The 25,697-nt window shown below is 36.8% G+C and overlaps 1 protein-coding gene across 6 annotated transcripts in view; it reads right to left on the bottom strand.

The window, feature by feature from the left end:
- Positions 1–263: 263 nt before the first annotated feature.
- Positions 264–25,697, bottom strand: part of FAM214A (family with sequence similarity 214 member A) — a 130,859-nt gene continuing 105,425 nt past the window's right edge. For 3 of the 6 annotated variants that reach the window (XM_033190078.1, XM_033190076.1, XM_033190077.1), the window contains exons 7-13: positions 25,407–25,520; positions 21,481–21,560; positions 20,517–20,625; positions 13,754–13,912; positions 7,017–7,085; positions 4,602–4,801; positions 278–1,250 (exon numbers count right to left, since the gene is read on the bottom strand). In XM_033190078.1, coding sequence (XP_033045969.1) covers positions 1,097–1,250; positions 4,602–4,801; positions 7,017–7,085; positions 13,754–13,912; positions 20,517–20,625; positions 21,481–21,560; positions 25,407–25,520 — 885 coding nt within the window. In that variant the 3' untranslated portion in view covers positions 278–1,096. Of the gene's footprint in view, positions 1,251–4,601; positions 4,802–6,921; positions 7,086–13,753; positions 13,913–20,516; positions 20,626–21,480; positions 21,561–25,406; positions 25,521–25,697 lie in introns of all 6 variants that reach the window. The other 3 variants (XM_033190075.1, XR_004431987.1, XM_033190079.1) reach the window with 3 other exon arrangements.

Here is a 25,697-nt window from a genome sequence, read left to right as displayed (position 1 = left end):
ACCAGCATTCCTAGTATTTTTGCCTTGTTATTTAATCTGCTGTTGCCCACTGTCTGAGCACAAACATCTAAAAACCACCCTGTTTTTTCCAAGGGTGTTGGAAGACAGACTTCTGATGTGCTTAGTGATAAACTGGGAACAAGACTCAAGACATCTTCCCCCTCCTTCTTTGCAGCTGTACAGCTAGAATGAAAATGCCTAATGGCTAATTCACTCAATCACATAAATGTCTCATCTACAAATAAAAGCCAAGTACACGTTTCTTAGTTTTTTTTGCATATATTTACAATATAAATACTAATTTGTTTCCAAAGTACATATTCTTTTAACAGTTTGAGAAAATTATCTAGCATAGGACAGTAATTTAATGTAAAGACTCTATAGTAGTGATTAAGGAAAAATAGAACTGTTTGGGGGTTTGGGGGATAAGGAATCCTGGCTATGAATGGGCATGATGATCTGAACTTGCAAAGGGAATGTGAAGCAGCTTAGTCCACATTGCACTGCTAATACAATAGGTGTGAGATAGCAACCTGGATATGGTGTTATAAAAACTAAACATGAGAGATGTAAGAAGTACACATGCTTGCATAGTGTGTTAATTTTAAAGAAGCTCAACATTTTATTCTCATTTTCAATAACTTAAATGAACAGCACTTAACACATCACACAAAATTAAAGACTTGTGCATATATTTCAGATTTCAACATTAATGTCAAAAATACATAGTATGATTTTACATAGGATTTGTGCTACATTAGAACACTAGAGACAAACATCACTTGAGTATTAAGGAAAACATTAAATATTAAATAACTGAGAAATAAAATGTGTAAACACTAATCTAACTGGGGGTTTTGCTATTGCAACACGTCCAATGAAGTGGTTTCAACAGTACAAAAAGTATCAGAACATGAGTTTTTCCAGTCTACATGGAATATATGGATTTCATTTCAGGAATCCTTTCATAAAAACTGGTCCAGGATAACGGGAGAGGATCCACTCTCCTGATTGTTAATTTGGTACACTCCATTCTATGCTAATTTTTACTTGCAAACTTGGGTACTGAGTAAATACTTTAAATCATCACTCCTTATCAACATCTTGGTGAAAACTGAGGGTTTGTTGGCGATTCAGTGTAAGATTTGAGTTCATACGCAGCACCGCTATCAACCTCCATTGACTTTCTAGAGAACAGGAGCCGTACATCTCTATGGAGGTAGATCTTTCCAGATTTAGAACTCTGGAACCTAAACAAATAAACAAAATATAAAACATTTCAGAGAATGAGTTTTTAAAATAAACTAGAATAATTAAAATTTGAAAGCAGGAAGAACTAATCTTGCTACAATATTAGGTCAACACTAACTATTTAACATGATATTTAAGGTCTTTTCTAAAGACCAAAGCATATGCTTTTATTTAAACATTGCTCTCTTACCATTCCCTAAATACCTCATACTTCTTTTCCTTCCCTGAATGCCTGAGATGCTTCTTCCTGTAGATCTTGAGTGTCAAACAGAATCTTACTTTTCCTCCCTGACTCCACAGTACACGCACCTTTCCTCATCTGCAGGTTCACGTGGCAGTTCACTCACATTACTCAATAACATTACATTTGGGCTCTGTAGCCCTGGCATCTTCTAGCTCCATAGACCCATTTCACACAACGTAGCCTCCCATGATTTGGGGTAGATGATAAAAAACTATAATCAACAGTGGCTAGGCTAAGTAAAACCCAGCCACCATCAAAAGTCAAGAGAAAAGTTAGCAGTAAAATGAAAATGGCTATCAAAACCGTATATGAAACTGTTTCTATCCACTGCTAGTATCTGTAACACAGTGCAGGGATTTGGAATCTTCACTCACATTAACTTACCTACCAAATAGACAAACATACCCTGTAGTGCTAACGTCTCTTTGTTTTTCCCTTGGCATAGCATAAATACTCTCTGGGTTTGTGGATTTTACTCCTGAACTAGCTGAAAGATGTAGTGGTTACAGCTCTGTATGTTAAAGCAGACTGGCTCTGACTGGGCTCACTCTTCCCTCCTCTCTGCAGTTTTTCACCTTCCCAAACTGAAGGAGAACATTCTTTGGGAAGTATACCGTTTTCCCTAAAAAGGTTTCTTTAAAGTGTCCTGTGATTATGTGGAGATTATAAAAGCTAAGGTGGCTGATTTTTACTCTGGCCAGTATCAGTTACAATTAGCTATGGTTGTTAAACTTCAAGAGGAATGGTGTCAAATGTAAGTTTAACCAGAGAGGGTTGAATCTTTTTCTGGTTTGGGAGGTATTCTCATAGTCTGCAATTTCATACCATGTCATTCATTTATTCACTCATTCATTTATGAGACGGAGTCTTGCTCCTTTGCTCAGGCTGGAGTGCAGTGGCGCGATCTCAGCTCACTACAACTTCTGCCTCCCAGGTTCAAGTAATTCTCCTGCCTCAGCTTCCTGAGGAGCTAGGATTACAGGCGTCCACCACCACGCCTGACTAATTTTTGTATTTTTAGTAGAGATAGGGTTTCACCATGTTGGCCAGGTTGGTCTTGAGCTCCTGACCTCAGGTGATCGCCCGCCTCGGCCTCCCAGAGTGCTGGGATTATAGGTGTGAGCCATCGCGCCAGGCCATACCATGTCTTTTAAAAACTGTTTTCCAAGTCTGTTTTTCATAGATTTTTCATTCCTACAATCTGTGTAACATTTCTCATGTGGCTTACAGGTAGTATCAGGTTTGGTTTAAATACATTATGCTGGCTGAACATGTCTTTTGCATACAGAACAACAGGCAGAAGACTGAGATGAAAGAACGAATTAAATAGTGCTTTGGGAAGAATAATTAACAGACTTTCATGTATGGGACTTGAGTGTATAACTCGCTGCTTTTTCACTCCAGATCACCACTGCAAGGCATATATAAAGAAAGATAGCAGGTGGTCACCATCAGCAATAACAGATTGAAGAAGTCTTCTGCCTGGACCCGAGATGAAAGTTGACTCCTCCTGATGAGTAACACTCCTTACTGTAAGGAGTTAGTCTAAGATAAACATCACTGATGTGACTGAGGACTTTCTATGGAAGGGATCAGAAAATTATTAGAAACAGAGTTACAGGCAAAAGTCTACTGAGCCCTCTTTTAACCAATCAATTCACTCATTGATCCTGAGAGCTAAACTAGGCTTTCAGGGCTGAAAACCTTACCCTGGCATACTGACAACTTTGGCCTCAAGAGCAAACAAGTGGCTTCTCACAACCTTGAACCATGAGTTGGGTAGTAAAAGTTAGAGGGAAAGATATCTATAATGGAAGGACTAGAGTATAAGCTCTACGAGAGCAGATTTTTGTCACTGCTGTTTTGCTAGTGTCTAGAAGCACGCCTGGCCCATAAATATCAGTTGAAGAAATTAATGAAGTTTAAGAACTTCTCTTTCCAATACAGTAGCCATTAGCCATATGTGGTTATTGAGCATTTGAAATGTAGCTAGCTCAAATTTAAGTGTAAAATGCATACTTGATTTCAAGGAGTTGGTGATATTAAATATCTCATTGATAATTTTTATATCAGTTATATATTCAAATGGTAAAATTTGGATAGGCTGAGCTAAATAAAACATATTAATTTACCTGTTTATTACTTTTTAAACATGGCTATTGAAAAATATAGAATGATTTGGCTGGGCGTGGTGACTCATGCCTGTAATCCCAGCACTTTGGGAGGCGGAGGCGGAGGCGGGTGGATCACAAGGTCAAGAGATTGAGACCATCCTGGCCAACATAGTGAAACCCCGTGTCTACTAAAAATACAAAAATTTAGCTGGGTGTGGGGGTGGGCACCTGTAGTCCCAGCTACTTGGGAGGCTAAGGCAGGAGAATCACTTGAACCCAGGAGGCGGAGGTTGCAGTGGGCCAAGATTGCACCACTGCACTCCAGCCTGGCAATGGAGTAAGACTCCGTCTCAAAAAAAAAAAAAAAAAAGAAAAAGAAAAATATAGAATGATTTATATGGCTCGTATTACTTTTTTTTTTTTTTTTTTGAGACGGAGTCTCACTCTCGTCACCAGGCTGGAGTCCAATGGTGTGATCTTAGCTCACTGCAACCTCCACCTCCCAGGTTCAAGCGATTCTCTTGCCTCAGCCTCCTGAGTAGCTGGGATTACAGGAACCCACCATCACGCCCAGGTAATTTCTGTATTTTTAGTACAGACAGGGTTTCACTATGTTGGCCAGGCTGGTCTCAAACTCCTGAAGATGATCCGCCCACCTCGGCCTCCCAAAGTGCTGGAATTACAGGTGTGAGCCACTGCACCCGGCCCTCGTATTACATTTTTAAATAGTATTTGTTTAGAAAATGTGTTTCATTGCCCCAGATGCATTTGTTTTGGCATAAAATATTTTATATTAAACAGCTATAAATGAAAACTTCCTTAATTCAACAAGTAATAACCACAGGAAGGCATCTTGGCACATCATCAAGAGTCCCCAAGCTAAGCAAAGTCCCAAGGGACACTGGTCTAGTTACAGTCACAGTTTAAAAAAAAACACTAAAAATTTCAGAGTTGTTCTAAAGTAACATTTTCATATTAATTTGAAGCATTACCTCAGATGTATGAGGTAGCGTAATAACCGTTCTTCTGTGTGTCGGATGTTCTCTTTATTAACACTTCTCTTCACTTCTTGTTTAACAGGTACAGAAAAAGTTCTTTGTCGTAGGAATGTCTGATGATTGGCTGGCATATCTCGTAAATCATATATCACAACAAACATCTTCACCACAGTCTTATTAGGATTAAATAAGGTCTGAAGAAACAATACAGAAATTATTCCTTAAAAATAGTGATTTGTTGATGTGACTCAGAATGATTGTACCAATAATCAAACAAGATTTTAAACAACAATACCACTGAATATAATTCAGTTTCAGGGACTAAAATTAACAAAATTTCAAAAGTTTATGAAATAATATTCAGTATTTTTTAAAAGGTTCAATTTTTTGTTTTACAATAACATAAGGTCCAGTAAAAATCAAAATCTTTAGTCACAAATTTCATATGTATAAATTTTACTCCTTGTTCAGAGGAGTAACTCTAAGGAATAGTTCTACTAGCTTAAGCAAAATACATCCTTATTGGGTTAAAATATTCCAGTTCAATTATTTCAAACATAATAGCTTTGCTAAAGAGTATCAACTTCAAACTTCTCAAAATTGAGTTTTAATTTTTCTCACATTTTAATACCAGAGTATTTCAAATAAAAATACAAGCTCAGTAAAATTAGCATGTTTGATGTCTTAGGGACATGTGATTATTATAAAATTTAAAATAGGTGCTCAAAGAAGAGACTTTTTCCTATCTGAACATTTCCCCAAGTTTAGAAAACAAAGCTCACTAGATCTATTAATATTAGATCTAAATTAGGCTTAATACTTCATTTACTCATACATGGAATCATTTCAAAATCTGTAGCAAAACTAAGCTTTAAAAAAAATCCTCAATATCATTATAGACCAAAATATGTATCCATGGTGACGACTGAATTAAATTCAATTGTTGCTTGGTTATGAATAGTTGAAGGAATATTATTTTTAAAGTACTCATTTTTACACAAAACCTCAAGCTGCTGATCTGACTTTAACCAAATTACCAACACATCAATAGGTAACTTGGTACCCATGCTTTCAGAAGCTCATCCGTGGCACTGGACATCACTCACTGAATCAAAATGAGAAATATATCAATATCATAATCCAATTTTTGAAATCTAGTGAGTCTTAAGATTAAGGCTAATACATTCAACAACCACACCTCATAAGCCAGGAGTTCAAATCATGTTTATACACAGTTAAACTGTACACGGGATAGAAGACATACCCACATTTCATACTTATAATTAACCACTAAAGTTGGCAGTCTCCAAACGAGGTGAATGTGTTACCTCCGAGTTTATGCTTCACTATGATCACAACTGACAGCTAGCTTTCTGCTGACTCACACTTTCTCATGAGCTACACAGCCAAAGGCAAGAGAACACTGTCACTCCTTTACTTCAAGAAATCGGTTTACTTGTGGTATTCTTGTGGTAATTCCTCCTCAGTAAAACTTATATAAATATGTATTACTATATATGTATATATATATACACACACACGTACACATATTACATAGTTCTGTTTCATTCCTGTGTGATAGGAAATAAATGTATAGACTCCTTGCAGTATTGGAACAATGATGATGAGTAAAAGTGATCTGACAAAGTACTGAACACACTGAGGTCAAAGGTCATAAAAAGGCTTGCTGGATTAGGTCAAATCCTGGGAATGAGGAGCAAGCCTTAGCTAGACTCTCTTTCAGTCTGCAAACTCTGTAATAGATTTGAGGGCTTGCAGGATTATGCTGGGTCAGATCTAGAGTGAACTCAATTTCAAGCTGGCCTTAATATTAGATTCTTCTTCTCAGAACCCTAGACCAGGGACGATGAAAGACTGTTCTGAGATAGGAGGACTCTGAGCCAAAATATCAATGCCTAGACCAAAAGGAATGATGCCTTCTCTGCCCTGACATCTGTCAGACTATATTTCTGCTTTGTGTGGTCATCTCATTAAATCAATTTTAGAAATTATTAGAAATAAAATAATTTTGTTTCTCAAGTTTTCCTGCCAAAGCAATTCTAATATTTGGGGTCTCCTTTTAAATAGGTTCGTCTCAATCTGGTTTATTAAAAAGAAGGCACCAGTAGTATTAGGTTCTAAATATATTGAAAAGAGCCCTATTGAAGTTATGCAAACTGTCATATGCTATTTTTCTTAAGTATTCACCTTGATTAGCTTATTAATGCTTTCCTTTTATGGAGGTCCCCAAATGGTCATTCCTGGGGCAGAGCAGGGAAACTCCAAACAAAGCTGCAGCCCCACTGTTACTTACCAAAGTTGTTGCAGCAGCAGTAGCAGGAGAAAGGGCTAAGTTCTATATGTATGTGAGAGAATGATTATTGCAATTGTAGGCTATAAAACACATACCACTTGTATTGTTCCTGAAGGAGGTACTCGATAACCCCTTTTACCAAGGGACTCTAAAGTAATCACACCCTTTAAATAAAAGAAGACAAATTGAGTACAAACTGATGCATATGTACATAAAAGACTAAAATAACTCATGTAATTTATTAAAATTTCAGAATCTATTTCTATGGAAAAACATTCATATTGAATTAATAGAGATACATTCTATGTTTCTACCCCTAAGGAAACACTTTACTGTTCTTCCTGGTGATGTCACTATAAAGAATATATAACATCAATGGCCACAGCACTCAAAATTACTATTAAGATATAGGAATAAAAGTAAGGAGTTCCTAACTAAAAAGGAAATGAAGGAAGGTAACAGGACCCTTTCCATGTATCTTGAGGGAGAGGGGAAATGAAGGAGCAAGTAATTTATTGGTCTTTGGGCATGTAAAAAGTCACAAGTGTAGGAAAGTAAGTCTTGGCCAAAAATAAAGTCAATTCTTCAGTCTGGGAGTTAAGTTACATATCTGGATTTCTGAATAAAGACAGAAAAAAAATAAAAAAGGAATTTGGAAGTCTGTAGTTCCTGCCTGGTACTACTTTATGGGATAAGAGATGTTTAAGACAAAATGTGGAAAATGAAAGTTAAATCAGTAACTTTCAGGCTGTGGAATGTTCTATAGTAAAGCTATAAAATCTCACCTTCCTAAAATTAAATATTTCTTCAGAAACAATCTTATGTTGTGTTTTAATCTGGATATTATTAAGGTATTTTGCTTTTGTTTGGTCATTTACTTATTAAGGAATCTAAGAATCCAAATTGATTCTAAATCAGAACACAATGGATTGAGAGCTGATTTGAGTCAAGGTTAAAGCTAAATGAGGGTCATTTCATTAGAGAAGTCTAAAAGAGGATATTAGGAGTCCTCCAGTTGGTCTGGTACTCAAAGAACGATCCTCAGATGAGCATCATCAGCATCACCTGTGAACTCGTTAGGACTGTGAAATGTCTGGCCTCTTCCCAGACCTTACGAAGTCAAATATACATTTTAACAAGATTCTCCAGATGATATCAATTTACATTAAGGTTTGGGAGCCCTGCTCCAGTATATAAAGTAGTTTTTCTCAGGATGTTCTCATCACTGCAAAATCCAATCAAAGGGGAAAAAGCGTATATTAAAACAAGGTAAGTTCAAACGGAATGTGTAAAAGTTTCTCAATAACCAGGATGATCAATAACTAGGATAACCAAATGACTATCGGTGGTAATTGTGATACTTTTTTTTTTTTTTTGAGACGCTGTCTCAGTCTGTCACCGAGGCTGGAGTGCACTGGTGTGATCTCGGCTCACTGCAACCCTTGCCTCCCAGGTTCAAGCGATTCTTCTGTCTCAGCCGCCCAAGTAGCTGGGACTACAGGCGCTCACCATCACGCCCAGCTAATTTTTGTATTTTTAGTAGAGATGGCGGGGGCGGGGGGGGGGGGTTCTACCATGTTGTCCAGGCTGGTCTCGAACTCCTGACCTCAGGTGATCCACCCGCCTCTGCCACCCAAAGTACTAGGATCACAGGCGTGACCCACCGTGCCCAGCCTGTGATACTTAAAGAATGAATGCTGATGCATTTATGTTAACTGGGATAATACTTTTCTTTCAAGCAGTTAAGGTAGTTAAGGAGAACTGTATGTTCTACATTTCATGATTCCATTATTATACATCGTACATGCCAAACTTATGTAAAAGCAAATATAAAACAGGCCTGTCCTATTAGGTGACATCTCTCTGTTGGGTTACAGGGTTAGGAAGTAAAAAGGAGTGGATAAAGGTAAAAGGGAAAGCCACATTCTGACATATGGATTCCTCAACCTCAAGTGAACAACACTTGACATCAGATTATTAAATTAACACATTAAGGTTAACACATACGTGGTTCTTGACAAATCAGATTTGTCAAGTGGTTATTAAAAGCATGAAAAAAGCACATCAACAAACTGCAACCCTAACCAAAACAGCAATGAAACAATTTACCTCTTGCAATCTGCCCTTACATGCCTAATGAGGTACTCTGTATACTACTTTTTTTAATGAGCACAATGTGGCTATTTTCTCTACATGAAAAAGGTATGGTATATTATACACATCTTCTTCCTAGTTTCAGAAAGAAAAAGTAAAATATACCTAAATAATAGCTATCTTTAAAATCACATAACTACATGTAATATACTACCGTTCTTCCTTGCCAGCCATCGGCCTCCCCACCAAATACATACAGTAAAAGTGGTAGAACAACTACTACCAAGTTTATACTCGCTTCCTTTAATACATTCAATTCCAATAGTTTTTAGAACACAGTAACAGTAACTAAATCAATTTATTAAAAAAAATAGCTTTTTGAAAAAAACCATAAAGTTTAAGGCAATAATTTAAAACAATTTGTAAGCAATGTTAAGACTAGTAGCATTGGCAAGTTAGGAATTTTAGAAAGGGACTGGGAAATTATTTGGAATTTTATTATTATTCATCATTATTGTAATAATTTCATCATTTTAACTGATCAGCATATTAATATTAATACCTACGAAAACTTACCATATTTAACACAAAAGAGAAAAACACATTTTCTTCTGGCATTTTTGTTTTTCTTTTTTTTGAGATGGAGCCTCGTTCTGTCATAAAGACTGGAATGCAGTGGCACAATCTTGGCTTAGTGCAACCTCTGCCTCCTGGGTTCAAGCGATTCTTGTACCTCAGCCTCCCGAGTAGCTGGTATTACAGGCACCTACCACCACACCCAGCTAATTTTTGTGCTTTTAGTAGAGATGGGGTTTTACCATGTTGGCCAGGCTGGTCTTGAACTCCTGACCTCAAGGTATCCGCCTGCCCCAGCCTCCCAAAGTGCTGGGATTACAGGTGTGAGCCACCATGCCTGGCCTTTCTTCTGGTATTTTAAAATGGAATAGTAGGGTTAAAATAAATATGGTCAAAATCTTATACAAAAATTCCTCAAATTATTATGGAATAGTGAATATGCACAAATAAGTGGAAAACCGAAAGAAATATATCTTGATCTGGTTAATTACAAATGAAAGGAAATCATACGTGGCCCTGATAATATTATAATGAAAGTCATATTATAAATTTGCCACTGGCACACCTGCCTTAGATATTTCTGCCTGGTTTCACAATACAACAGTTTCTAGACAGCTAAGTGTTGTCATATAACACTTGGAGAACATTTTTACCACTAACTCCCAACCGGAGAATAATATTATATAGCTTTGAGTTAATCTTTAAGGAATCATTTAATGAGAAATCCTATACCACACCTCTATACCACAAAGATAGATTTTTCTGTGCTAAAATTTTACCCGTGTGAGTCATTTGAATAATCTGTGATAAGACGTCCCAAAATTATTATCAGAGTAACAAGGTTATTATAAGAGTAACAAATAGGAGTTTTATGTCTTCACCCTGCTGGTTTGTGATATGCATAGTCTTACCAAAACATAACCAGTTATTTGAAAAGAGACTCAACTACAAAAGTATAGATAATATTCCCTGAGGAACAAAATTAATCCATAGCAGGAAACACTGGGACTGGGTCATTTGCAAAAAGAATGCATTCCTAATAAGTAAACTTTTAATAGAAAAATACAAACTATTTTTTGAAAATATTCTAATTTTTTCATAGGAAAAATATAAATGGGATAGTTGATTGAAGAATGTTATCAGAGAAAAGAAAATCAGAGATTCTCAAAAGGATAGATTAAATTCAGTAACCTGATTCATACCCTTGCCAATATCTATTCAATGATCTGCAATCATCTGTGTGTACATCTCTAGTACTTTCTGGAGTGATAAAATCTTTTATGTCCCAATCATTCATTTTTTAGACATCAACTAAGGTAAAAGATTAATGCTGTTTTGCTTTTTTTTTTTTTTTGAGACGGAGTCTCGCTCTGTCGCCCAGGCTGGAGTGCAGTGGCCGGATCTCAGCTCACTGCAAGCTCCGCCTCCCGGGTTCACGCCATTCTCCTGCCTCAGCCTCCCGAGTAGCTGGGACTACAGGCGCCCGCCATCTGGCCCGGCTAATTTTTTTTTGTATTTTTTAAGTGGAGACGGGGTTTCACTGTGTTAGCCAGGATGGTCTCGACCTCCTGACCTCGTGATCCGCCCGCCTCGGCCTCCCAAAGTGCTGGGATTACAGGCTTGAGCCACCGCGCCCGGCCCTGTTTTGCTTTTTAAAAGCATAGTTCAAATTACCTTTTGCTCATTAATTTCCATCAAAGATATTTATATGAGCTGATTTTCAGCCAGTTTACCCTTTTATCTTGTTTCCAAGCCATCCTAATGGCCAACAGGGACTCTGTTCACTAATGACAGATCACAGTATTTTATTTTATTTATTTATTTTGAGACAGAGTTTTGCTCTTGTAGCCCAGGCTGGAGTGCAATGATGCGATCTCAGCTCACTGCAACCTCTGCCTCCTGGATTCAAGCGATTCTCCTGCCTTAGCCTCCCAAGTAGCTGGTATTACAGGCTTGTGCCACCATGCCCAGCTAATTTTTTGTATTGTTAGTAGAGACAGGGTTTCACCATGTTGACCAGGCTGGTCTTGAACTCTTGGCCTTAGGCGATCTGCGGGCCTCAGGTGATCTGCCTGCCTCAGCCTCCCAAAATGCTGGGATTCAGGCATGAGCCACTGCACACGGCCAGATCACAGTATTTTAGACCTTATCTTTCCATCCTCTATTACTACATGCCAATAAAAGGTGTGAAACTGATGAGACTCTTGATGTCCTGGTAAGGCAAACAGGCTGTAGATATACTCTCATACTGTAAGTATTTGAGTATGATATGCATTTATTCTGGTATTAAACTTATCTCAGTGGTACTTTCCATTTCATTAACTGTCCAAAATTATTTTTTCCAAAATAATTCTGAAAAGTGGGTACATCTTTCTATGGTAAATGAAGAGATAGCATATGTAATAACTGGGCAGGTTTGTGAAGGGGGGCCTCTTCTTTCGATAATAACCTATGCTGGGCATCTTCATGCTTATGACCCACAGATGTGAATGTTGTTGGGAAAAGAAAATTTTGAATAAACAAGCAGACACCACTATGCTTTTTCTATGAAAGTGTGAAACACTAATCAAGCTCTTGACTAATATCTTCACCCTTACAATGGAATAAGCTTTCCTTGAGGAAACTGGGCCAATAATGAGTAGGTCACATATGGGTTCCTAAGAGTAGCTTCCTTTCCTCTCTGTTGTTTCTCAATTATATAGATGTCCCTTTTTACAGCTTTTATTTAATAACAAAAGTCATTGTTACTAATGTCCTTGAAAACCTAGAAGGTTGGAGAGAGGCGTGTTAGGAGAGGAAGCAGTTGGGCCAGGTAGTAAGTTAGGAAATTCAAGCAGCAAGACTAGGCTATAATGTTCAATGCCTACAGTAATCTGCATTTCTCAAAAGTAACACCTAACATGAAAACCCGGATTTGACTCCGTATTTGATACCATCACTGTCAATTTTTTACAGACCTGCATGGCTAGCTGCTTACCTCTCTTTGTCTTTTGGAAGAGGGCTGATACTAATCATATACTAGTACTCAGTATCATTTTTGCAAACGAATGCTTATATTATCCACAAGCCATTGGAATAAAAAAAAATCAGAAAGGTGAAGTCATAAATTGATCTTAAGGCTCAACACTATAACTCAGAGGTGTCCCATCTTTGGCTTCCCTGGGCCACACTGGCAGAAGAATAATTGTCTTGGGTCACACATAAAATATACTAACACTAACAACAGCTGATGAACTAAAAAAAGAAAAAATCACAAAAAAATCTCATAATGTTTTAAGAATGTTTACAAATTTGTGTTGGGTTACATTCAAAGCCTTCCTGGGTTGCATGTGGGCTGTAGGCCAGACAAGCTTGCTCTAACTCCTCTTAGTTATTTCACTCTCCATTAAGACATTAGCATGAGTCTGAAGTAGCTAGTATCCTAAAGAACTCTAGGATTAGGCCAGTTGTGGTGGCTCATGCCTGTAATTCCAACACTTGGAAGGCCAAAGTGGGAGGTCTGCTTGAGGCCAGGAGTTCAAGACCAGCCTGGGCAACATAGGGAGGCCCTGCTTCTACAAAACATAAAAATGAGCTAGGCATGGTGGCGCATATCTGCAGACCCAGCTACTTAGGAGCTCCAAGGCAGGAGGATGGTTTGAGGCCAGAAGTTTGAGGCTGCAGTGGGCTATGACTGTACCACTGCACTCCAGCCTAGGCAACAGAGTGAGAGCTTATCCCCCCCCAAAAAAAAGAACCCTAGGATTAGAATAGGCCCAAAAACAAACCAAACCAAACAGGAGAAAAGGGAGTAAAAGGGCCCTACAGAAGCCTTATGTCACCAAAGCCTTGTAGGACTAGAGGGCCGAGTGCATAGTAAGCATTTGAGAATGTGTGTGAACCCAGCACAATGGAATTACAGTGTCACTAATCGATTTTTACCATTTTTTCAAGACAAAGAGAAACAAGTACATTTTTAGTACCATCCTTAAATGCAAAAGAGGTTATCTGTTGTTTGAACTAGCTTAGAAAGAAGTCGTGAGGTAATATTTTGGCATGTTAGTTTGTATTCAGCTCTTAGGAAGTGATTTATACTTTCAAGAATTGCACCAAAGCACTTAAAGAAATTTGTCATTAAGTTGGTTGACTTGGCAGGAAGACACACAATATAAAAAATACTTGCCATATAAGGAGAGGGAGCATTGTCATCTGAAACACTGTAGAATGACACTTCAACTGGAAGAGTCAAATGTGTGGGGCAGAAAGCACCACTTGCCCCTACCTCGGCAGTAAAACCATCAACAATGCCGAGAGGATCTAAACGATAGTTCAAGACAGATTCCTGGAAGACAAAATAATTTTTATAACTCAATTTAAAAAGCTAACACATTCATTTTTTTTCTATTTAAAGAAATATACACTTAGCCTAAAGGCAGAGAAGTGATAAAAAGAAATATATTACTAAGCTTTCTAGCACTAGAACAGTGGTTGTTACCATTGCCATGTCCTTATTTCTGCTTTTCATCTGACTTGAAGTCAACTCCATCTCCCATCAGTCTTCTACCATCCTACAACAGTTTGTTCTTCTCTCACTATTCCAACTCACACTGAATTCTCCTGCAACTTCAGCATTAGTTAGGCCTAATTATTTACTATGTTGTTTTTATATCTGTAAATTTAAAAATATGCTCTATCAGAGCAGGTATTTATCCCTCGCAGTGCCTATTCATGGTGCTAGGCACAGAGAAACACTTGAAAACCTAACAGGTTATATATGGAAGTTCCATTAAAAGATGAAGTCAAGCACTTATAATTCTAACCAAGAAATAATTGCTTCTCTTATAAATACTGTAGTATGTGACAAGTTTTATTTTGTTTAATTTAAAAACATAAAAACATGCATTTATAAAAAGTTAAAAGTACAGAAATAGTACAGAAGCCCTTATCCATCCCTCCCCCCAGGTCATTTAGTGAGATAACTACTTTTAACAATTTAGTGGTTATCTTCCCAGTTATGAGAAACATATAAAACTTTTTGCAAGCTTTATTTTATATACATATATTAACACATATATGCATACATCATGAAACATGAGTAGCATTCTTTTAATTCTTTGAAAAGAAATGCTACAAAGCCTCATGATTCTAAAAGTTTGTGTAGTCTAAATGCGAAATAGTGACATATCAGCAATTCTAATCTCCTGATCAAAAAGATAAAGCCAAATGACCTGGGTCACAATCAACCTTCTATATCTCCTTTTTGCCCTCTAATCAATCCAATCCATATCCTGTTGATTTTACCTCTCAGTCTCATGGCCTCATCTCCATCCCCACCACCACCACTATCCTAGTGATCCTCATAACCTCTCCTCTAAATTAACGCTACATCTTCTAATTAGTCTTTCTATCTGTAGTGTATTCTCTGTAGTACTGCCAGAGTTCTTTTTTTTTTTTTTAAGGCTTATAGTATCATCTACCACTTAAAAACTTTGTTTCCTGCTGTCTATAGGATGAGGTCAACATTCATAGCACAGCACTTAAGCTCCACCATGCCTCTTGTTTCATCTCTCCAACATGTACAGAGTCCCATGCTCCAGCTCCAGTTGATCCTTTCCGACATCGCCATGCTCTTTTACATTTGCACATGTGCCTTTGCACATGCAGTTCCCTTTGTCTATAATCTCTGATTCCTGCACAAATTTACTCGGCAAATTCCTTCTCATCTTTTGTGACCAAGCTCAAACGACAGTTCCTCAGTAAAGCTTTCCTCAATTCCTTTTTAGCAGAGACAGTAGATATAAGTACTAGGAAACTTCTATTACAATGCTAATTACTTGAGTTTATAAATTATTTACCCTCCTGGGTAAATTATATGCCCACCTTCTCCAGTAGACAATAAACGTCTCTAAGGCAGGAACTTTATCATTTAAACTTTGTATTCCTAGCACATAGTAAGTACTCAACTAATGTTTCCTAAATAAGAAGTCCATTCTGAAGATGCAAAAAATTTTCATAGGAAAGGCACATACAAAAATGTTTATGGATTAAGGCAAATGACCAATATTAGTTGCTGACTCTATCTGAGATAATTTAGATTTTTGTAAATGTAATATACAAGCATATATGCTAGGCCCCACTCAGTGCAGCATGACAAGAAAAAAAAAAAGGCATGAAAATAAAAAGCCAAAACTATCCATATTTATAGAGGACAAGATTGTCTACGTAGAAAAATCCCAAGGATTATTTTTAAAAATCTACTGAAATTAATGAGTTGAACAAGATCACTGATTTTTTATAGATAATACACACATACATTCATTTAAAAATACTAGCAACGAACAACTGACAATTTTTAAGTTACAATATCCCAGAAAACATGAAATACTTATGTATACATCTACAAAAAGATATCAAAAATCTGGGCTAGGCGTGGTGGCTCACACTTGTAATCCCAGCAGTTTGGGAGACTGAGGTGAGTAGACTGCTTGAGGCCAGGAGTTTATGAAAAGCCTGTGCAAACACAGCAAGGCCCTATTTCTACAAAAATTTTTAAAAAAATTAGCTGGGTGTGGTGGTGCAAGCGTGGAGTCCTAGCTATTCGGGAGGCTGACGTGGGATGAATGCTTCAACCCAAGAGATCGAGGCTGCAATGAGGTATGATCATGCAGCTACACTCCAGCCTGGGTAACAGAGAAAAGTCCCTACCCCTATTTTTTAAAAAAAGATGTCTGAGATATGCATGCTAAAATCTATAAAACACTGACGAAAGAAATAAAATAATATCTAAATAAATAGATTTCATGGACTGAAAGACTTTATATTTTTAAGATGTCAATTTTCCTCCAATTGGTCTATATTAAAGTAAGCCAAACAAAATCTCAGCAGGCTATTTTGTGGAAATAGACAAGCCGATTCTAAAATTTATATGAAAAAATAAAGGAGCTAACATAGTTTAAGCAATTCTGAGAAAAAACAATAAAGTTAGAACTCACATTACCTGATTTCAAGACTAGAAAATTGAACATCCATATGCATAAAAAAGGGAACCTTGACTGCACACCTCCTATCATGTAAAAATCAACTCAAAATAGATCACAGATCTAAACATATGAGCTAACACGAACTTTCAGAAGAAAACAGAAAAAAAGCTTTGTGACCTTGGGTTGGGCCAGTGGTTCTCACCCAGGGGATATATGGTAATATATGAAGACATTTTTGGTTACTAGAACTAGAAAGGGGGGTACTATTGGAATCAAGTGGGTAGAGGCCAGAGATTCTGCTAAACATCCCACAAAGCACAAACAGCCCTTCAGAAGAATTATCTAACTCAAATATCAACAGTACTAGTGTAAAGAAGCCTTGGGCTAGGTAATGTTTTTTTAGATTCAACATCAAAAAGTAAGATTCATTAAAGAAAATGTTACTAAATTAGACATCAAAAAACTTAAAATCTTTTTCTCTTGTAAAGACACTGTCACAAAAATGTACAGCCAAACTTCAGACTTGGAAAACATATATGCTTATTTGGCAAATAAGTGCAGGAAAAGAGGCTCAACATCAATAGTCATCAGGGAAATACAAATTAAAACCACAATAATTAAGGTGAAAACGACTGATCATTGCAAACACTGGCAAGGATGTGGAAGAACTAGAACTCTCATACAATGCTGATGCAAATTAAAATGGTATAATCACTTTGGAAAACAGCTTGGCAGTTTCTTTTTTTTTTTTTTTTGAGGCGGAGTCTCGCTCTGTCGCCCGGACTGGAGTGCAGTGGCCAGATCTCAGCTCACTGCAAGCTCCGCCTCCTGGGTTTCCGCCATTCTCCTGCCTCAGCCTCCCAAGTAGCTGGGACTACAGGCGCCCGCCACCTCGCCCGGCTAGTTTTTGTATTTTTAGTAGAGACGGGGTTTCACCGTATTAGCCAGGATGGTCTCGATCTCCTGACCTCGTGATCCGCCCGTCTCGGCCTCCCAAAGTGCTGGGATTACAGGCTTGAGCCACCGCGCCCGGCCGGCAGTTTCTTAAGAGTTAAACATACATCTATCCTATTACCTACTCTACTCCTATTCTCTTCTCTTCTCTTCTATTCTTTCCTCTCCTATTCTGGGTAATTACCCAAGTGAAATGAAAATTTATGTCCACATAAAAATTCATACACAAATGTTTATAGCAGCTTTATTTTTAATAACCCCAAACTGGTGACAACCCAAATGTCTAAAATCAGGTGAATGAATAAACAAACTGTGGTCTATCCATACAACAGCATTGAAAATGAATGAACTCTTGATACACAGGACAACACAGATTATCTTAAAAAAATGACAGTGAGTTAAATAAATCCACAAGCCACCCCCCTAAGAGTAAATATTGTGTGACTGTATTTATATAAAATTCTAGAATATACAAGCTATTTTATACTGACAGAAAGCACTAAGATTCTCTCCTATAGGAAAAATAACTCATTTCCAATGGTTGTATTATGCTGGACTGAACTGACTGAAGAAAATCACAGGACAGATGAATTGAATGGAGGATGACAAGGTTTTGCAGTAGAAAACTCTAAATAAGGGGTGTCCAATCTTTTGGCTTCCCTGGGCCACATTGGAAGAGAACTGACTTGGGGCATATGTAAAATATGAATTGTCTTGGGCCACATGTAAAATACACTAACACTGGTTGGGCATGGTGGCTTATGCCTGTAATCCCAGCACTTTGGGAGGCCGAGGCAGTTGGATCACCTGAGATCAAGAGTTCAAGACCAGCCTGACCAGCATGGTGAAACTCGTCTCTACTGAAAATACAAAAATTAGCTGGGCATGGTGGTGTGTTCCTGTAATCCCAGTTACTTGGGAGGCTGAGGCAGGAGAACTGCTTGAACCTGGGAGGCAGAGGTTGCAGTGAGCCAAGGTTGTGCCACTGCACTCAGACCTGGCGAATAGAGTGAGACTGCCTCAAAAAAACAAAAAAAAAACCAAAAAAAAACCTCTCTCTCTCTCTCTCTAGATACATATACATACACATTAACAATAGCTGATGAGCCTAATAAAAATCACAAAAAAAATCTAACAACATTTTAAGAAAGTTTATGAATTTGTGTCGGGCTGCATTTAAAGCTGTCCTAGGCCCCAGGCTGGACAAGCTAAATGGTGGCAAGAAAAGGTGACTATTAGCTATTAGACTATTTGGGTGTTATTCTATGTCCATGTGTTTCCAAACTCCACCTAATGCCCCACAAATAATGTCTAAGGATGATGATTTCCCCCAACAACATTACAGGGATAAGACTTTTCCCTGTTTTCACTAAACAAGTCTAATGTGTCATTTTAGTGACTCAAATCTAACCCCATCTTTTATTGCACAGAATGTCAAATTCACTAAGCCGAGGAAATATCTTCTGTAATTTACTTAAGAAAACATCAAATTCATTATAAATAAAACCTATGGGTTGGACAGTCTCAGAGCATCTCTATTTCTTCCTTAAGTCACTTGAAAAATGTATGTATATCTGCACAAATAGAATCCTCTGAAAAAAACTGTGTACTGATTTTTAACTATCTTCCCTGATATGGTTTGCATATTGTCTCCTTCAAATCTCATGTTGAAATGTAATCCCCAGTGTTGAAGGTGGAGGCCTGGTAGGAGCTATTTTGGTCACGGAGGTGGATCCTTCACAAATGGCTTGGTTCCGTCCTTGCAATAGTAGGTTCTTACAAGATCTGGTTGTTTAAAAGCATATGGCACCTCCTCCCTTGCCCTCTTGCTCCTGCTCTCACCATATGATTTGCCTGCTCCCGCTGTGCCTACTACCGTAAGTAAAAGCTCCCCGAGGCCTCATCAGAAGCAGATGCCAGCACCATGCTTCATGTAAAGCCTGCAGAACTGTGAGCCAATAAACCTCTTTTCTTAAAAATTATCCAGCCTCTGGCATTTCTTTATAGCAATGCAAAAACAGCCTAATACATTCCCTTTTCTAAACTTTTCACATATCAGACTGCTTTCTTTTTCACTTATACATTTTTTGTAGTACATGCCTCAAAAGTGGCAATAAAAAAAATTTCTTGTAGTACAAAGGCTGCAGAGCCACCCGACCCTCACAATGGCCTATGCACTTTTAATTTGATGACAAAGAGGAACAGAGAGCTTGACATCTTTGAACTGGTACCTTGGAAGTGACATGGAAAAGACTTACTTACCATGAAATATCTTTTCATTCCCACTAAAACTTTGAAAGATAGCTTCACTAGTAAAATAGTTATAAAGCAAATGGTTAATATACCAAAACACAACTCCTGTAAAACTATCTTAAAAACACAAAATTTTAATTATTTTCCCCTAAAAAAACTCACCAGTTAAAATCACTTTAAAAATGTCATTTATACATTCATGTTTAAGGTTAAGCTGATTTCTAATTACAGACAATTGAAACCCATGATTTCTACTTGACCCCAAGTAAAAATATTGGGAGTAAACATATCAGAAATCTTTATTTGAATTTTTAAAAAATAACCTTGTTACTTTAGAATAGCTGTAGATTTACAAAGAAGTTGCAAATAAAGTACAGAGAACCGTTTGGTTTTGTAAATCAACTTTCCTGATTATGAAGAGGCTGCTAATAGTCCCTCATTATTTTCTCTGGGTCCTAGACCCAATTTTACCAAGTAAGAAGATGTAGCCAAATCTATCCTCCTGGCTTAAGTACCAGATTCCTCAATCCAACCTGATTTCACCAGGTCTTCTCTTCTTCACTACCAGCTACCCAAATCTAAGATGTCAGTGCCAACTGACTTCCCTTCTTGTGAAAATAAAGTAAAAAGATAATTTCAAGGCTTGAAAAAAGACAATTAGTTATTTCTTTTTCACAACCAAAGTTAAAGACATAAAATGACATCCTGGAACCTAGGGTATAAAATTTTCATTTAAAAAACAGTTTCAAAGCACATTACCTCAAAATTTCCTAGGAGACTAAGACTTGTTATAGGTGGAGCACTAGAACTCAAAAACGGTTTTTCATGAATATCTGGATCATCTTCAATGTTTAAACATGGTCGAGGACTATTAGAAAAACAAATCAGCAAAAGAACACATTAGCCACAATACTTTATTTTTTTTAATCTTGACACAGGGTCTCACTCTGTTACCCAGGCTGGAGTACAGTGGCACCATCATAACTCATTACAGCCTCAAACTCCTGGCTTCAGGCAATGCTCCTGCCTCAGCCTCCCAAAGTGCTGGGGATTACAGGCGTGAGCCACCAAGCCAAGGCACAATATTATTTACTTTTGTACAAAATTAGGAAAATCTGAACAATCCTACTCAAACTACCATATTAATGTTATCAAATTTTACAATATAAAATTTCAAGTTTAAAATTCCCAGATTTTATTATCTTTGTTACAATATTTTATAAACACACATACACACATCCTAAAAGATTTCGAGGTAGAATTTAGAACATATCACATAGTGGCATCTACCGGAAATAAATAATAATTCAGACTTCTATATCAATCTTATTTTCAGTTAAGTATGAGAATACAAGGGCAAAATTGTGTCACTAAAGAATATAATCAGAGTATTATTTGCCAACATGGAAAAAAATGGCCAAGGTTGTTTTTTTCCCCCCTGAAAGAGTGAAAGGTAGTAGAGGTTAGTAACTAGAAATATATAAAACCATTTAAATGTTAAAACCAATGTAAGAGTTCATTATGATGACCACTAGATAGTTGCTACTTACTGCCTTAATTTCTTCCACACTCATCCTTAATAACTGTGTGTGTACATGGTATCATGCTGTAAATAAGATTCCTGTTAAAATTCTGATTTTTAGAATCAACATTATTTATTGTTAAATACCAGAATTTTGTGAAATTCTGTTTGAAACACACAAATGAATTTTGAGATAAATACCTTCTAGATGAGAAGCTTTTCAGATGCAGTAATGAAGAATCCAGATCAAAGCAACCTGATTGTGTTTTTCTCTGAGGAACCTAAAGTCAAAATGATCATTTGTGATATTAAAAAAAACCATAATTTCTTTCTTGAATTGATAAAAGAGTTTTTAAATGAAATTTAAGCATATCTTTGAAATACTACAGCTTCTCCTATAATAGCTTATTTAAAATCATGCTGTTCATTACATACTGTTCTTATTTTTACTTTATTAACTAGTGTTGGAAAAACAGATGATTAATAAAAGCACTTTTACTAGGTTTTGATTTTTTAAGAAGCAGAAACAGTTCTTTCCAAAACCTGTTTGGAAAAACATGGAAAAAATTGCATGGAATTCCAATATATAGTATAAAGATTATTTTGCTTTTTTATATACTTCTCTATTTTTTTGGGAGGTGGGAAACACTTCCAACTTTAAAATAAAAAGGAAAAAAAACAAAAAAAACAAAATAGAGATAGGAGCCTGAGGTCCCGCCAGCACTGCCCACTCTTTGCCCATTCCACCTACTGCAACATTTCCAAGAATCCTATGTTTTACAGAGAATAGATTTGAAAAGTACTACACTCCTAGGTTTTCAACCATCGTTGTATACCAGATTACATTTAAAGCAAAACACCACCTAGCTCAAAATATCCTAAAAAAAAAATACCTAAATGTTAATTAAAGGCAAAATCATATACAACATACAAGTTAGACAGTTTTGTTTCTAGAATATTAAATATGTGTACCTGACTCTCTGGTCTAATTGGTGACTGAAGAGACAGATGACACTGAAAATTTAAACCACCTCAACATTTTGGAGAGCTGTACAAGTGCACCATGTTATTTACTGTAGTCAGAACTTAACTGTGAAATTTTCAATCTAAATCCTCATGTCTTCAATTCTGCAAAGTTCTCTACTTTCATTTCTAATATTGCATTTTCTTATTCTATTTAGTCCTTCCTTTTAAACTTCTACCAGACTTACATTGAACATCTCATTCTTTTTTCTTTATGGCTTTTTCGTGTTTTACTATTTCTCTTCCTTTTTGTGCTTCATTCTAGGTGCTTCCTAAATATTTGTCTACCCACTCACAAAATCTCTATTGAGTTGATCCTAGTCTGCTGTTTATTCATCTGTATGCGTATGCAAGTGTGTGTATACACTTCATGTATTTTTCATATCTAGAATTTCTATTTAGTTCAAATCCATGTTCTTTCATCTAAATTCCCTATCTTTGCCTTCATTTCTCTCCCAGAACACTTTAAACAATTTTTAACTCTCAAGTTGCTCTGATAACAGAGTTCCTATACGTGCATCCTTCCATTTCTTGCTCCTGCTGATTCTTTTAAGGTGCTTTGTAATTTTTTTTTCCTCTAAAGTCATCTTCAGTAAGAGGTATCTTCCATAGATGTGGGATAGTTTCACGTTTCCCCTACTAATACTAAATGGATTTCATGGGTTCTTTAGTTTTTATGGCTATTTCTTAGCTAGACATCTCTGAATCTCACAGGTAGCATAAATTCAGAACCCCTACTATGTGTGGCTTAGATTTAGGTACAATTTCTTTCGGGTGCTTCCTTTTCTCCCATGTACTCCACGCCTGAGTAAATAGATGGATATTTTTTTCCCCCTCTCTCATTTAGAGAAGGCCAGTCTTCCCTGTGCCTGGCTTTATGAAGAATCTGGTCTCAGCTAAGATTGTTACAGACTTGCAGCCTTGACTCCTATCTCAGCAGGGGCATTGAACTCTAGTGCTATTTTAGGTTCAAATATCCTAGCGGAGCAAAATTTGACCCAGGTTACTCCTTGGGAATTTTTCTTTCTTGCTCTTACACAACGTTATGCATTTGGAAGTTATTATACCTCTTCCAGCATCTCTGTGGGGGCAAGGAGCAAGTGTCTTCCTATATTGACTCAGTCCACCGTATTGACCAGAAGTCTGTGGTGCTTTTTACACTAGCAAGACACTGAAAATTTTTTCCCTGATCTCTTGGGCATTTTAAATCACCTCACAGGTAGGTCAAACATTTGGGGTTTTTATTTTAAAATGGACAAAAAAAATCTGAACAGATGTTTCTCAAAAGACAACATGGAAATGGCCAACAGGTATATGAAAAAATGCTCAATGCCACTAACCAGAGAAATGCATATTAAAACCATAACAAGATGTTGTCTCACTCCAGTTACAATGACTCCTATCCAAAAGACAGCCAATAACAGCTGCTGGCAAGGATGGAATAAAAGGGAAACCCTCATACACTATTAGTGGGAATGTAAATTAGTATAGCTGCTGTGGAGAAGACTATGGAAGTTCCTTAAAAAACTAAAAATAGAACTACCATATGACCCAGCAATCCCACTGCTGGGCATATATCTTAAGGAAAAAAAAGGGAAATTAATATATGAAAGAGACAGCTGCACTCCAATGTTTACTACAGCACCATTTGCAACAGCCAAGATATGGAAGCAACCTAAGTGTCCATCAATAGATGAATGAATAAAGAAAATGTAGTATATACACAATGGAATATTATTCAGCCACAAAAGGAATGAAATCCTGTCATTTGCAACAATATGAACAAAGCTGAAGGACATTATGCTAAGTGAAATAGGCCAGGCAAGAAAGACAGATACTCCATGTTCTCACTCATATGGGGGAGCTTAACAAAAACAATTGAACTAATGAAGATAAAGGGTATAAGGGTGGTTGCCAGAGGCTTGGAAGAGTTGTGAGGAGGCAGGGATACAGTGGGAATGGTTAATAGGTTCAAAAACACTGTTGGATACAATGAATAAGATCTAGTATTTGGTTGCATAACAGGGTGACTATAGTTAACAATAATTTATTGTATATTTAAAAATAAAGAGTGAAATAGGAAGGTTCCTAACATAAAGAAATGATAAAGGCTTGAAGTGATGGATAATCCATTTACCCCGAATTGATCATTACACATTGTATGCCCATATCAAAACATCACACGTACCCTATAAATATATACAACTATTATGTACCCGTAAGAATTAAAAAAAAAAAAAAAAAGCAAAAACCATTTGGAATTTTTAAAAAGTTGTTTGGACTTTAATTTTTCTAAAATAGAAGCCTGAGGTCCATGTTATACATTTAAATTCTGCGTCTATTGTCCAATAATTATTTTTTGAACATACACAAGATACTGTATTTTTCTAGTTACTAAAAAACACATACAACTAAAAATACGTTTGTAGCAAATTACAAGGATTTTTAGTTCTGCTACACAATTTACAGCTTACCTCAAGTTTAACTGAAATGGTAGCCATACCAACTAACTACTGACTGCTTACATGCAAGAGGGATGATACTAACCATCCTCACAACACTAAGGTAGACATCATCATCCTGATTTACATATGAGGAAACAGACTCCAAGAGATTGTGTTGCATAACTAGGGGGAAGTCAATGTGACTCCAAAGTGATGCTTTTAACCACTGCACTCAGATCTGTAAATCTATTTGTAATTCAGGAGTGGAGAGATTTATATGTCTCAAGATGATTAAGTGAAGGGATTCCAAATCAAAAACAGCAATAGATTTAACTTGCAGATGACCCAGTTAGTGGTATCAGTAAGATAAAAATCCACTTGATGGTTTTTGCTTTTTTCACATCTAGTAACAGTTAAAATGTTAGGCAAAAGAATTTCAGAGAAATATTGTAACTCTAATACATTTAATATTTATTCACATTTTTGTCTTTCCCTGTATTATCACATAGCTGTTAAACGTGTGGTCAAAAAATAAAATGTTTCATAACTGGACATTTAAAGATATTTAAATTTTTTTCAATTAAAATTTGAATGAAATTATTTGTAAACCTTTCAGATGTGTGCAAGTTCTAAGCACGAGATAAGAAAAAAAATGCTTACAGGGCTTGAAAGAAGAGGCAAACCAGTTTGAGGATGAAAGGCTCTGGTTGAAGTTCCATCCAAGGAATGAAAATTATGTTTTCGCCAGACATTTGAATGTTTCAGTGTAGTCCTCTGTTAGGAAAATAATTAGATTTTAATTGTAATATTTAAATACCATTTAAAGAATTTGGACAGCTTTTTCATTTTTAGACTCATTCCTAATACATTCTGAGGTACTGCTGGTGAAGTTGGTGATACACAAGTGGGATATCCCTTATCCAAAATACTTGGGGACTAGAAGTGTTTAGA

Source organism: Trachypithecus francoisi, unplaced genomic scaffold (genome assembly GCF_009764315.1).
Source record: "Trachypithecus francoisi isolate TF-2019V2 unplaced genomic scaffold, Tfra_2.0 Lachesis_group3, whole genome shotgun sequence".
Classification (NCBI taxonomy): domain Eukaryota; kingdom Metazoa; phylum Chordata; class Mammalia; order Primates; family Cercopithecidae; genus Trachypithecus; species Trachypithecus francoisi.
Note: the sequence above shows the minus strand (reverse complement) of the source record. Positions and strands in the feature narration are given on the sequence as shown.